This window comes from Capra hircus, chromosome 3 (genome assembly GCF_001704415.2).
Source record: "Capra hircus breed San Clemente chromosome 3, ASM170441v1, whole genome shotgun sequence".
NCBI lineage: Eukaryota > Metazoa > Chordata > Mammalia > Artiodactyla > Bovidae > Capra > Capra hircus.
In genome coordinates, this window is record NC_030810.1 from 25,779,450 (window position 1) to 25,793,691 (window position 14,242).

The 14,242-nt window shown below is 39.5% G+C and overlaps 2 protein-coding genes across 5 annotated transcripts in view; one reads left to right on the forward strand and one right to left on the reverse strand.

Moving 5' to 3' along the window:
- RNF11 (ring finger protein 11) overlaps nucleotides 1–3,789 on the forward strand; it is a 37,174-nt gene extending 33,385 nt beyond the window's left edge. For both annotated transcript variants that reach the window (XM_018044042.1, XM_018044044.1), the window contains 2 exons: nucleotides 362–531; nucleotides 1,687–3,789. In XM_018044042.1, coding sequence (XP_017899531.1) covers nucleotides 362–531; nucleotides 1,687–1,858 — 342 coding nt within the window. In that variant the 3' untranslated portion in view covers nucleotides 1,859–3,789. The remainder of the gene's footprint in view (nucleotides 1–361; nucleotides 532–1,686) is intronic.
- The window catches only part of TTC39A (tetratricopeptide repeat domain 39A), a 51,842-nt gene continuing 48,379 nt past the window's right edge, over nucleotides 10,780–14,242 (reverse strand). The window contains exon 18 of one of the 3 annotated variants that reach the window (XM_018044048.1): nucleotides 10,780–13,816. In XM_018044048.1, coding sequence (XP_017899537.1) covers nucleotides 13,693–13,816 — 124 coding nt within the window. In that variant the 3' untranslated portion in view covers nucleotides 10,780–13,692. The remainder of the gene's footprint in view (nucleotides 13,817–14,242) is intronic. The other 2 variants (XM_018044051.1, XM_018044054.1) reach the window with 2 other exon arrangements.

The following is a 14,242-nucleotide window of genomic DNA, read 5'->3' on the forward strand; positions in this document are numbered from 1 at the left end:
AACTCCCATTGTGGCCTACAGAATATTGAATACAGTCCATTTGGTTAATTAATTACATTGATTTATCTGTGTATCAGGAATGAATATGTCTGTGTTATTTGGTTTTCCTATAGAAATACTTCAAGTAACATTCCATGCCAGTTTTATTGTAAAGCTTGTTTTTATATCCTTTAAAAGTAGGTCAGATATGCTAACGTTAAGGCAGGGTAAAACAGAATTTCATGCCAGTGCATATTTGTCCAATCTCCTTCCTCTCCAAGGTCCCCTCCTCAGCCAAAAAAGGAAGAAACAAAAGGAAAACGTTACCTAGAAAACAGATTTTTTTTAAAAATAATTATTTTCTCCATTTTAAAAAATTTAGGAACAAGTTCCAGTTCCGGTCTATCATCCAACACCTAGCCAGACTCGCCTGGCAACTCAGCTGACTGAAGAGGAACAAATTAGGATAGCTCAAAGAATAGGCCTTATACAGCATCTGCCTAAAGGAGTTTATGACCCTGGAAGAGATGGATCAGAAAAAAAGATCCGGGAGTAAGTTTTAATTTATACATGTTTCAAAGGTCTGTCTTCAGAGATTTGTTTTTTAAAAATATTCTGTTGCATTTTGAGAGTCAGATATTTAATGAATTCTGGGCAAAAATTTGTTTAGATGTAGAAATTAAGAATTTTCATACAAAAATAAATAAATGATGGTACAAATTCTGACCATTTTATAGGTTGCCTGTGTCCATTTGGATGACAGTTAATGTCAGTTAAAAATTATTTACCTGTGTGAACTAGTACCAGCATTGCTGGTGGCCTAATCAATTGGTAAAGCCGTTTGGCAATATTTCACAGACCTTTAGATCTAAACCCTTTGAGACAGTTAACTCTAGAGATCTATCCTAGAATATGTACCTCACTTCAGCTCCCAGAGTTTTATGCGCAGAGATAGTTACCATAATTTTAGTTAGTGAAAAATAATAATAGAGGAATACTTTGGTAGGTTATATAGAGATTAAAATTGTTTGCTAAGGATTTTAGTGATATGAGGAAAACCTTATCCGTTTCTTAACTTATAGAATAATTGTACTAAGTCTGATGAGTTAAATATAAAATTTTACTTCAGGGAGATTTTTCCTTCAGAGTTCTTTATTGTTTGAGAATCCCTGAGAACAACTATTTTCCTTGTAGGTTAAGAATGATCTTTACCAACAGACATAAAGTAATTTATTATGCTGTGCTTGGCTGTTTGAGCTGTAGCACCATTTAGGGTTAGTGGTTCTGTATTTACATGTAGTTATTAAAGTGAAAGCTGTCTGGGCTTACACTGAAAACTCAGTTCAAATAAAATTAATCTAACATGGTTTCTTATCTACTAAAGTTTCACATCCTCCTTAAGGTGTCTTCTGTAATATGTAGCTGTTTTACAAGCACAATTCTAGCAGTGAACTTGATTCCTATCTGATACGTTTCTCTTTGTTGATTGCTCTCAAACTCTTCAAATTCCCAGATGATTGAAAAAAGAGATTGTAGCAGGATAATGCTAGGAAAAAATTCCATCTGGATGGTTAGGTGATAGAATGACAGGAAGCCGTTTTTGTCTGTTCATATTAACCCTGTCTTTGTAATGCGGATTTTAAAGAGTATTCTAGATAGATCACTTGTCTAAAAATGCTTTCTCATTTCTCTCCCTCACCCCAACAGGTGTGTGATCTGTATGATGGACTTTGTTTATGGGGACCCAATTCGATTTCTGCCGTGCATGCACATCTATCACCTGGACTGTATAGATGACTGGCTGATGAGATCCTTCACGTGCCCCTCCTGCATGGAGCCAGTTGATGCAGCACTGCTTTCGTCCTACGAGACTAATTGAGCCAGGGTCTCTCATCTGACTTCAAGTGAACCATCATTTTTGGTGGTTTTGATCTTTTGTCACTGAGCCCAAAGAGCCAGGGATTAGGAATTAAGATCATGCACAAAAGTTTCCTAAAATTTCCTGAATGGCTGCAGATGTTGGGGAAAAGTACGTGATATTTTAGAAACTCAGCGGGAAAAGTAGGATGGTATTTTTATGTAAAGCCTTGACCCAGTGTTTAAAAATATAATTGTATTTAGATCTTGTTATTGCTCCAGTACATAGGAATTGTGTAAAGTGTTACAGCAGCTGTATATGTTTCAATTGTGTGTGTCAAAGATTAGGAAAAAGATAGTGGTTGTTTTTTCCTAAATGAAATAACTTTCTTCTTCTCCCCCACCCAAATTCTTTTCTGAAGTTGCTGGCATTTGGGTCAAGGTTTTATTAAAAGCTACATTTTATAACACTGGCACAAAAAAAGTAGTTTTAAGCTTGTTTGCACAGTTCTTTTTTTCCATTGGAAATGGAATTCATTGCCTTAGGTCTTTTTTAAATAGTGTATTATTATCGTTGGGGCTGGCTCTATGCTTGAAAACCAGTTTATTTATAACCTGTTATAAGTGCTATATCTGTTTGCAGTTAGGAAATGCAGAATTCAAAGTGATCTCCTAGCTTGTAAGCAAACTGAGATGCACTATCCCTTTTCTATTAAAATAAAAATCAGTTAATGTGTCAAGAAACCAACTCTAGTAAAGTCAGGTTTAATATTAGCCTTTCTTATGTGTTTCATCTAATTATTTTGGTTGTTAATAGGTGATAATTATTTTGGTTGTTAATATGGTGATAATTAAAAGTGAAGGTAAATTTTAAATATTAGCAATTCTGATTTATTGAGCTCGAATTATGCCACCATGCTTATGTAAAAATGAAAGTGGCAACATGGTTAAACTGAGAATGTTTCTCAGTTGTAACAATTTTGATTTTCTCTCTCCTGTGACCTTCTTCCCTGTTGTCTTGAACCATAGCAAAAGGATACTGCATCTCTTGTTGTATTGCTGAGGTTATTGAAGTTACACAAAACACATCTCAGTCTCTGTTTCTTAGAAGGAAAGTCCTGCTAGTTGACTGACAATTCTAAGCAGGGAGAATTAAGATAAATGTGTTTAATTAATGTTTTGCACACAAATGCAGAATTTGTATAACCACATGACATCATAGTTGTGATCTCAAAAAAAAGACTTTCTCCTTTATCTTTTTCTTGCAGTTAAATGTAGGAATTCTCTGAAACTCTAAGCTTCTGAAGTGTTAGAGGTAGAGATGGTCTAGCAAAGATGTAGTTTGTAATGTTTTATCCATTTAGCATGTGTTTATTTTTTGTTATGTACTAGAAGATGACATATTTGTTTGGCTCAGTGATAATTACAACTAAAAAATCATTCATTAGCAAAAGGAGAAGCAATCTCAACCTTAACAAATCAGAAATGTTTCTTATTATTTTGTATTGAGTTGAATATTTGACTCTTTAACACTTTTCTACATACAAAACACAAGTCAAGTCTCTTGAAGGGTTCTTCATAATTGTATTAAGAAGAATTTAGTGTGTCAGAAGCACTTAAAGATTTGACATTCAACTGTAGCAGTGTCTATGTTGGTTAATTTTCTTATGAGCCCCATGATGAGTTTGAGAAAAATTGAAAGAAATTATAGATTATCAGGTTCTGTTAAATTGTTACATGTATCTTGCTTAAGTTTTTGTTCATTAATTTATATCCAATTACATAAAGCAAATTTGGAGGAAACATCTGAAGTTGTGCAATATTTTCAGCGATATTACTTTTTTATCTTTGTGTTTTCTACTTAAACATGATGTCTGTCATCAAGTATTATAGTCAGACTTTCTTTTTTTCTAGATTGTCAAAATTGGTAAATGAACATTTTTTTTAATCATCTTCTATGTTGCTATTAGTCTTTCTTTATTAACAAGGTTTCTTTTACAGAAGTTTGGCAGTAATATTGAGGGAACCAGGATTGAGCTGAATTTTTTTTTTAATAAGGTACTTTGTATTCTTTAATTTTGATCTCCACATACCATGTTAAGAACCATCAATTTTGGCTTTTACCAAGTTAAATAAAGTTATAATACAGTTGTAAAGGGCTAAAGTTAGAATTGATTACATAAGAATCAGTTCTCCCAAGTTATCTAATCCTTCCTTCAGAACACACATGTACAAATTTAATTAATTGCCTTTAGTTTTCTAGGTATATATATAAACTTTGGGGGAAGTATTTTTTATGGCTTGGCTTTTACTATCATCTAATCATAAATTTAGAAGCTTGGTAGCTTCTATATTTTCTAAAGCAAATAATAGGCATATTACCCTGTTATCCGGCATAATTGGGATTGGGTAAGATGTGTTCAGGCTTGGCTGTAGGATTTGAAATGTCTGAAAAGCCTGACCAGGAAAAAAATAAAAGAATCTTATTCTTTTAAATGTAAACCATAGAAGAAATACTTTCAGATACTTGGAGTTTGGTTCACACAAACTTTTTAAATGCTCTGAGTGTTCTTTATAAGGCATCTCTTATAACAGGTATTGACTCTCCAAACTACTTTCAGTGTCTATATGACATAAAACAGAGTATAGTGAGCATCAGGGTAACAAATTCTCTATGTGCAAAGCTCCTCTTTAGGGAAGCATACATTTTTAAAAAGGATTAAGAATAAAGGAATACAAAGTAAAACTGCCTGTGGTCCTTAGACTGAAAATGGCAAACAGAAAAGGTAAGTTTTTTGGCATAATTCATAAATGTAGACAGTTGGTGGCCATGTTTGCTTACAAAGGCATTGGCTAGCAGATCAGTTTCTCAGAGTCAACTGAGGACACTTGACACTTGCATGTTAAGTGCATCATAGCTAATCAGCTAATTTTTTAAGCCTTTAAATTTGAAATCGGTGGACATGAGAAAAGGTGGATTTTTGGGTAGTATCTCCTGATGTAATGCTAAACTTACTCACCTGAATTTAAAGATCAGCTATTCTTTTACTGGGTAGGGGAAAAGTTAGGTAGTCTGTAGCCCCTGCTTGTGTCCCCTGTGTAGCTCCCCTTTTCTAGACTTCCCGAAGACTCAGGCTCGGTGCAGGTTGTCCGTTTCAGGGTCATTCAGTCGTATTCTGACTGCCTTCTGTTACTCCTTTTGAGGACATAGTTTATTTAATTCCTTCTAATTTCTTCCTCCTGGTCCCACTTCAGAAGTATTTTGCCATCATTAAATTAAAAAGTGTGGGATAAAAATGTCCACCTGCAAAATTTCATCTTTGCATTAAATGCCATTACTGATTGACCCACTGTTAGGTGACTGACCTGAGAGCTATCAAGAAATGGCCTGCGAATTTTTCTTCAGTTCTCTATTGTCAGAATAGACACTTGCTTATGGCCAGGCAGTAGTTTAATTAATGCTCATAATTCAAATTTAGACCGCTTTAGTTTGTAGAAATTTCAAGTGAAACATAAGGATTTAATGGGAATGACTGTTAACTGCTTGATTACATTATATAAAACACCTTAAAATGATACTTTTTCTGAGTGGTTTGAAAGATGTAGCAAGTCCACTTCATGTATTTAGGGAAAGTTAAGTGGACTGTTCTCTCTTCACAGAAATTATTATTTTTAACTAGAGAAAAATACATGGCTTTTTAAGCTCTAAGAGTTACATTATAACACAGCAATGTTTGTATTAAAAAACCATATAGAAGTTAGTATGAATGAGGCACATATAATTTGGGAATATTAAATGTACTTTGTAATGCCTTTTCTGAGAGCCTCTGGGTCTGAAAACAGCAGTACTGGGTGATTGTTTATTCAGATATTGATTGTCCCAATAACAGGTATCCAGACTTTGCTTTTCCATTTATCCTTCATTTTCTTGCATGGAAACAGAAAACGCAGATAAATTCCTGTACAACCCATTTCTTGATCCATAAACCTTTTGTTAAGAGGCTTCAGTAAAATTTTACAAAAGGGGTTTGGACTTAACCTGCACCTTTTAATTGTCCACATTGTTCTTTGTTACATTATCACCCTGAGCAATGTGCATTAGCCCAGGACAGTAACTGGATACATCTAATTAATGTTACTGATAGACTGAAAAGAGTTTAAGGAAACTTTAAGAGGTACTGACTTCTCCATTTCTGTTTTTTGAGAAAAGTTACTGTCCACTGGAAGACTTAGTTATCTTGGATGTTTTCCACAGCAAGTTTGTTTTGTCTGTATAGTGAGTGAAGCAGCATTATTAATAAGGTACAGATTTTAGGCATCTAAAACTGACCACATGATAAGCAGTGCCTGTTTGCCTTGAACACATTGTAAGCAGTGCTTATCGACTGTGTTTCTTGGTGCTGAGAAAAGTTGAAAAAGGCAACTGAGGGTTTACTTCAGGAGTCTGGTCGTAGTAGTGAACTCTGAATGATTACGAGAAAATATGGTTGGCTAAGCAAGTGCTGGGTCCTTTTCTCTGGGAGCCATATGGTAGTTAATCTAGTCATTTTGGATCCAAAAGCAGGTTGTAGGTGTTCTGTGAATTGGGAAGGCTGGGCTGTCTTAGCAGTGAAGACATTGAGGTTGACTTCCCAGCACTATCCATACCAGAGGTATGGAAATAAGCTACATTCTGCCAATTCCAGAATCAAAGCCAGTCTCACCTTTGAAATAGTGCAGAATAGTGATCCTCTTTCCATGAGGGTAGCTGAAGTCAAGCACAGATAAGTTAATTGCTACAATTTTAGAGTATGTGCTGAAGGGAAGTTTTTCACAAACTATTTTTCCTCATAGCCCTTGATAATCACTATAATGTTTTGATATGAGGAATAATAACCATTCTTCTGAGTAGTGAGATGGATGCTAGCTGGGCATTTGCAGGTTGAAGGTATCTTTAAGAAATCACATTTATGGGTTTGGATTTCAATAAAGTGCATTGCTGATTTCTCATGAATAGAGAACATGAAATGCCAGCTCACATGGATGCTTAGAGCCTGATTATCACTTAGCATATTGAAAGTGTTTTTCTCCCCCTAAGTGTCATAGCTGGTGAAGAGAAGATGAGGTGTTTTAATGGCAATTTGCACGAAGCAGGAGCAATTGGTGGTGGTGGCATTTGGCATGGCACTGGGTTCCCAACTTCCATGGTTAACCTTATATGGTACATTCTTCACACAGCAGTTAAAGTTGTTGAGTAAATTGGATTATCTCCTTCATCTGCTTAGAGCTTTTAATTGCTTTCTATTGTGGAGAATAAAATCCAAGCTCCTTAATGGCGATAGTAGAGTTTCTGCCTCTCTCCTTTAATAGTACTCTACTTTTTAGACTTTTTGTGCTTTTTAAAATGCCAAGCTCTTTCCTGTCAGGTCTCTTGTGGTTTCTATCCTGTAGTTCACTTCCCCGGATTGTTTGATGGCTGGTTTCTTATTCTCTGTACCAACAGTCCCTGTTTATTCCATGGCTCTAATTTGTTTACTTTCATTTGTTTCTATGAGAGCAGGACATTTAGGTGCTCTGCAGATATTTATTAAGTGAAGGGAAGGAGAAAGCAGGGAGTCTGAGCATTTCTGATGGTTGGACGCCACCATCTAGGAGGTTCCCATTTGAAAGTAGGGATCTTATAAAGATTTTTGAGGGTGGCAAGAAGGACAAAGGCAAAGCTTTTCTTGAGTGGGCAGCTTGCTGATAAGCCTTCTCTCTAATCAGTACTGCCCTTCACCTGGGAATCAACTTTTGAAAGAAAGGACGTATAGTGGATACATGTTGTTTTTGTCTGCCCAGTACCCCATGTTTTTTAGTAATAATTCCCAACCAAGTGTGTAACCTAAGATGGACCAATTGTAGTACCTCACGCCCTTTCTAAGGTGGTTCTTACACTTCAGTGTGCATCAGATCCACCTGGAGGACTGCGGTTGTTCAACCTCACCCCTACATTGATTGAAAGGAGGGGACTTGATAATTTGCATTTCTAACAAATTCTCAGATATCTAATGCTGGGAAGCCACCAGCCTAAGGGAGGAACATTTGAGCAAAGTCAGACTAATCAAGAGTCCTTATTTGGGGATTTTTCATACTAGGGGTAGATCATCAAAAAAGTAAGAGAGTTCCAGAAAAACATCTATTTTTGCTTTATTGACTATGCCAAAGCCTTTGACTGTGTGGATCACAATAAACTGTGGAAAATTCTGAAAGAGATGGGAATACCAGACCACCTGACCTGCCTCTTGAGAAACCTATGTACAGGTCAGGAAGCAACAGTTAGAACTGGACATGGAACAACAGACTGGTTCCAAATAGGAAAAGGAGTACCTCAAAGCTGTTTATTGTCACCCTGCTTATTTAACTTACATGCAGAGTACATCATGAGAAATGCTGGGCTGGAAGAAGCACAAGCTGGAATCAAGATTGCCAGGAGAAATATCAGTAACCTCAGATATGCAGATGACACCACCCTTATGGCAGAAAGTGAAGAGGAACTAAAAAGCCTCTTGATGAAAGTGAAAGAGGAGAGTGAAAAAGTTGGCTTCAAGCTCAACATTCAGAAAACGAAGATCATGGCATCTGGTCCCATCACTTCATGGGAAATAGATGGGGAAACAGTGGAAACTGTCAGACTTTATTTTGGGGGGCTCCAAAATCACTGCAGATGGTGATTGCGGCCATGAAATTAAAAGACGCTTACTCCTTGCAAGAAAAGTTATGACCAACCTAGATAGCATATTCAAAAGCAGAGACATTACTTTGCCAACTAAGATCCGTCTAGTCAAGGCTATGGTTTTTCCAGTAGTCGTGTATGGATGTGAGAGTTGGACTATGAAGAAAGCTGAGCGCTGAAGAATCGATGCTTTTAAACTGTGGTGTTGCAGAAGACTCTTAAGAGTCCCTTGGACTGCAAGGAGATCAGCCCTGGGATTTCTTTGGAAGGAATGATGCTAAAGCTGAAACTCCAGTACGTTGGCCACCTCATGCGAAGAGTCGACTCATTAGAAAAGACTGATGCTGGGAGGGATTGGGGGCAGGAGGAGAAGGGGATGACAGAGGATGAGATGGCTGGATGGCATCACTGACTTGATGGACATGAGTCTGAGTGAACTCCGGGAGTTGGTGATGGACAGGGAGGCCTGGTGTGCTGCGATTCATGGGGTTGCAGAGTCGGACACAACTGAGCGATTGAACTGAGCTGAACTGAAGGAGCCCTTTTCTTCTGGTTACAAAGCTGTAAGGATGTAAGGTCTGAACCATCATGCAGAAGAGTCAGTTCAAGAGCATCTATGAACAAAGTAAAGGGTTGGAAAAGGCCTAATGGATGCACTTGAGCTGTTCATTCATTCAGTCATCCCCTAGGCCAAACTCACCACTGCCTTCCCACAGTTCATGTGGGCCAATACATGTACCTTAATATACTAAGGACTGTTGTTCAGTTAGGCTATTTATTTAGTTGATTCTTTTTATCTTCAGCAGGCCTGTGAAGCAGTTGGCATTAGCCCCATTTTGTAGAAGAGTAAACTGATTCTCAAAGCAGTAAAATAATTTGAATTCAAGCTGTACTTATATCCACTATCCCATGTAGATAATAGAATTTACAGTTGCTATTTTAAAGTAGATCAGGCTTTTCTCTTATGAATTTGCTCACTACCTCTTTTCCATAGATAGATGTCTGCAAGTCACCTCTAGCCCAGCGGTGACAGATTTCTGGCCCATGAACCACTTTGACCCACAGATGTGAAATATTTGGCCAGCCAGAGCTCTTAAGCACTTAAAAACTTAAATTCTAAGAGTGTCTTCAGCATCATATGCTTCTAAGTTTGCCAGTGTTCCTACCTCTCAGTGTCTTATACCAAATCTCTTCTAGCATATGGTTTGGACTCAAGCCACAGTCCAGGCCTGAGCCTCTGCATCAGTTCACTTTCCATCTCTGGAGTAGCTGGCTGGAACTCTACCTCTTCAACTGGGATTAGCTCATACATTTTCCTCCAACATCCTAATTTTATGAGCAAATATGGTTGCTTAAGGATTGCCTTTGTCCAATTTAGACCCTGCCCCTACCTCATGATGCCAAGTGCCATGTGGGGAACCATGCCACACAGACATAATTCCGTGCACTCCAAGCCAAGGATTTTTAGTGTTTTGAGTTGTTAGCCAGTACCTTTTCCTTATTTAACACTGGCCCAAGGGTCAATTAAATCAGATCCAACTTGAAGCTAATAATTGGAAAGCTTGACCAGTAGTTTAGCAAAGCATGAGCCTTAGAGTTCAACTGCTTGGCTTCAGATATTTCTGATGCATAATAGCTGTGTGGTCTTAGGCAAGTTGTTTAACCTCTCTCAGTTTTCTCATCTGAAAAATGGCCATAATAGCCCTACTTCATAGAGTGGTTTTTGAGGATTAGATACGTGTGGACGACTTAGACTCACAACTGGTAAGTAGCACTTAATATTTAGACGTCCACAGCAATCTTCTGTAATTCTGTATCTTCCCAAAGTAAGGGCTCTATTATATTTTGTCATTTTAAGAGCTAAGTAGACAGTGGAAGCAACTCAGACTGCTCACTACTTCAAAATGGATTTTTAAGGCCCTGCGGGCTCCTTGTTTGTGGATTTACTTCACCCTGTCAGACAGTGATGAACTTTGCACCAGATTTCCACAGAGCTGTGCTAACTCAAGCAGAAAGGCACTTTCCAGCCTTGGAAAACTGCATCTGAGGGTGCAGGTGAGAAGTTCCCATTTGCTGATGGTTTTCAGAATCCAGACACCTCACATTTATTAGTGAATTAGTGTGATGGTGCTAAGGACATAAAAGAACTGTTGAGAAGGCACACTGTTGGACTAAATTTGAAGCAAAGAGGAAGACTGTTTTCCACTCCTTACCATCTTAGAAGAAATCAGCTTGGGAGTCACTCCAGAGAAAAGTATCTGGATTTTATTTCCCTGTTGAATGATTCAGGCATGCAGCAGGCTGGGGCTTTCTAAAACCCCCCAGTGCTCCCCCTGTTGCTGGGAATCTCCCACTCAGACCTGAGCCAAGTGTTTGGTTGGTGCTGGCCTTTTAGAGTCCTGGCTTCACTGTCAGGTCATGGCTTCTTTGCTGTGAATGACGATAGCTGTCTTGGAAACGCTCCTATTCTGACTTGAGAGATAAGGAATCCTGCCAACATATGGGAGAGCTGATAGGGACCAGCATACTGCTGGAAGCTACCCTGCCAGTTCAAGGCCTGGGACCAGTGAGAGGCAGAGTAGACTTTGTTGCCAAGAGCCTGTTCAGAGCATGTTACACAGTTGCTGCTCCCTAACAACTGAGTTCCTCTGCGTGGCAAGGATTCAGACTTTCCGCAAATGAGGATTAGTTGCTCTCTGGGTGTCCTAGGCCACTGTAGAGGCCCCTGATTGAGGGAGTCTATCATTACTTCTCATAAGCCACCTGGGGACACAAGCCTTTGACAAAAGGTAGAGAGGTACAGATCAGTTGCCTCTTTTTGAAGATGAAAGCCCAGAAACAGACTTGACCAGAATTAGAACTGTTGACAGCAGGAGAGGGCCTTAATCTAGTTCAAATTACTAAATTTTAGAGGCTCCATGACTCCCAGGGTCACACTGAAAAAGCAGTAGTAGCAAAGCAGGGGCTGCAATTAGGTCTCCTTACTTGGAGGCCAGAAATCTCACCCGATCAGCTGCCTTTTTAGGGCAGATGTGCTAGGAAGGTCTGCAGTGTTAGAGAAGCAATGACCAGAAATGGCTCAAGACACAGTGAGACTCTCAAGACAGCATTTTCACCTTCAGAGGCCTCTGCACAAGGATACAGTGGTGTAGACACCCAGCATTTTCACGTTCCTTCACATATGTGTGTGTTTGTTTTTGGCCATCCAACTTGCAGGATCTTAGCTCCCTGACCAGGGATCGAACCCTGGCCACGTCCGTGAAAGCACCAAGTTTTAACCGTTGGACCGCTGGGGACCTCCCTCACAAGCGTGTTTGAGGGAGGAGCTCAAGCTGCAGGTAGGATAAAGGAGACAAAACCAATATGTCTGCAGCCAGGGCAGCAGACGGCTGGGCGGCTAATGCATGAGGCCCAGAAGGAAACAGCAACAACTAGGAGATCACCCTGGCATAAAGAGTTCAAAACCACCTAAAATGAACACTGAAAGAAAGGCTTTTGTAAATGGCAATTTTATGCTTGGTATGTGGTGACCAGTGCTGCTTTTATACTGCGATGGGTTCCATTCTGATAGGGAGGCCAAGAGGCCACCCTGTTCAGCAGTCTAGCTCTAGTTCACCCCTTTCACCTGCCCTGCTGGGCTGGGTGCCCAGCATCCAGGCTGTGGAAGAGAGCTTGCCCTTTGTGGAAAGCATTCTTTTGTCTAGTTCTAACAAGATACTGGAGCTTTCCTTCAGTAGCATTTCTGTTCTGACAGAAAGAGGATCTTTCGACTGTCTTTTCAGTCGAAAATGAGAATATGCTTTACCTAAAACCCATAACTTCATTCAATATCAGTCAAGGAAACTTAGTTGTATATTAACTGAATAAACCTCCCTGTCCCTAGCATATGCCTAAAAGTGTTTGCTAAATTCAGCAGGCTGGAAGATTGGAAAAGTCGTCTGTGGTCCTTCCCTTACAGAAACTGCATTTGTGTGTTTGAGTTAGTAAGACACTTTTAGGGGCCAGAAGGATAAGTGTTGAAAAGAGCTTCTACTCAGCTCCAACTGATTGTTGCCTTGTGAAAATGAGGCCCAATATTGCCAGATTTTTAAAGTAAGAAGCCAGAAACCAGATTTATTTGTGAAGTCTCCCCATTTTTAAATGTTTGTTAACTTATTCTGAAAATTTTAAAACAGGTTGTCTAAATAAAACATGCTTGGGCCATATGGCTTCTGATTGAAACTTTCTGCCCTGCCCAAGAATTCAAGCAACAAAGTATTTTACTGAAATAGATGTTGTATGATCTCTGAAGTGTATAAGTTTTATTACTGAAATATAGCTTTTCTCTTGACTGAAAAATCTAAAACATACATAAACAGGCTAAGAATAACCATTCTGTTTCTAAGAAAAATACTATCAGTAAATAAATGTACCTTGAAGTATAGAAGATTTTTTGTCTTTCATAAATCATTCCCAGTGGTTTCAGTTTGGTGTATAGCAGACTAGTGTCTGAGAAACTTTACCTGCCAAATTTCTTGGCTTTGGCACAGAAAGCGCTCCCCTTCCTTCAGGCCTCGATATCACCATTCCTTAGTAGTGGGAATTGATGTTTTTTCCTACAAATGGACTCAAGATTATCTCACTAAAAAGACATGTTTGTTTTTTTCAATTGCAGAATTACAAAGGGACTGTAAGAAGTAAGGTAGTGGGATTGTGTGAAACCTCTGTGTTTAGCCCTCAGAAATCTCGAAGCCTGAGGTCCAGATCCTCTTTTGGGTCCTTCCAGCCCTGGAAGCTGAGACCTCGCTGAAGTCTAACAATGATTTACATACAGGTGGTTGGTTGGTGGTTTTTTTCCCCAAAAGCCAACTTTGATTCCATCAGTGTATTTCTAAGGAAAATGTAAACTGTTCATACATTCTCTTAACATCACAGTGAAAAACAAGTACCCGTATGTGTGACAGGGCAGGCAGGGAGCTCCACCTGCTCTGGCCTTGACCAAAGCCCTTGGCCGCACTGGTGAACATGCTGGCTTCACTTCTGCACAGACACCTATGTCGTGCTGTCCCACTGGAGCACCGGTGGACCCCAAAGGCAGGGCAGGGGGAGGGGTTCTTTTTGAAATGTTTCCAGGAGCTCTGTCCAGCTGATTCTGTCTTCCAGCCTGGGACTGCTGCACAAAACTACAAGGACACTGATGACACCATAGATCTGTTGCCCTTTTCTAGGGAAGACTTGGCTTGGAGTGTGGCTGCCTGGATTCGAAAATGTGTCCTTGACTCCATGGAATAATTCTTATAGTTTTGCCTGGAAGAGACCAGAGAATCAGACATGTGAAGATGCTCCAGGTTGTGACTTTTCCCTTAGTCTGAGCTGTGGGAACCCACTAGCCAAGGAATATTTTTAAAGGCTGATCCCTATCTCTGTTTAAAGAAAGAGTTGGGCTTAAATTGAATAGGGATTACCTGTCATCATGCCCTCTGGAGCCACTCTTGGTCCTTTGGGGCCCAGTGTGAAGGAATGCTTTCAAGATCCATGGGCTAGAGGCAGGAGACCTGCATCTTCACACCAGCCCTGCAGCTTGCGGTGTGACCCTGGATAACTCAGTCACTGAGTCTGGGATTTCAGTTCCTCTTTGGTAAATTAGGGGAGAAGCCTCCCTACAACCAGGTAAGAGCTGGGTTCCCCCGGGACGTGGGCCCAGCCTCTGGGCTGCTACACTGCCTTTGCCAG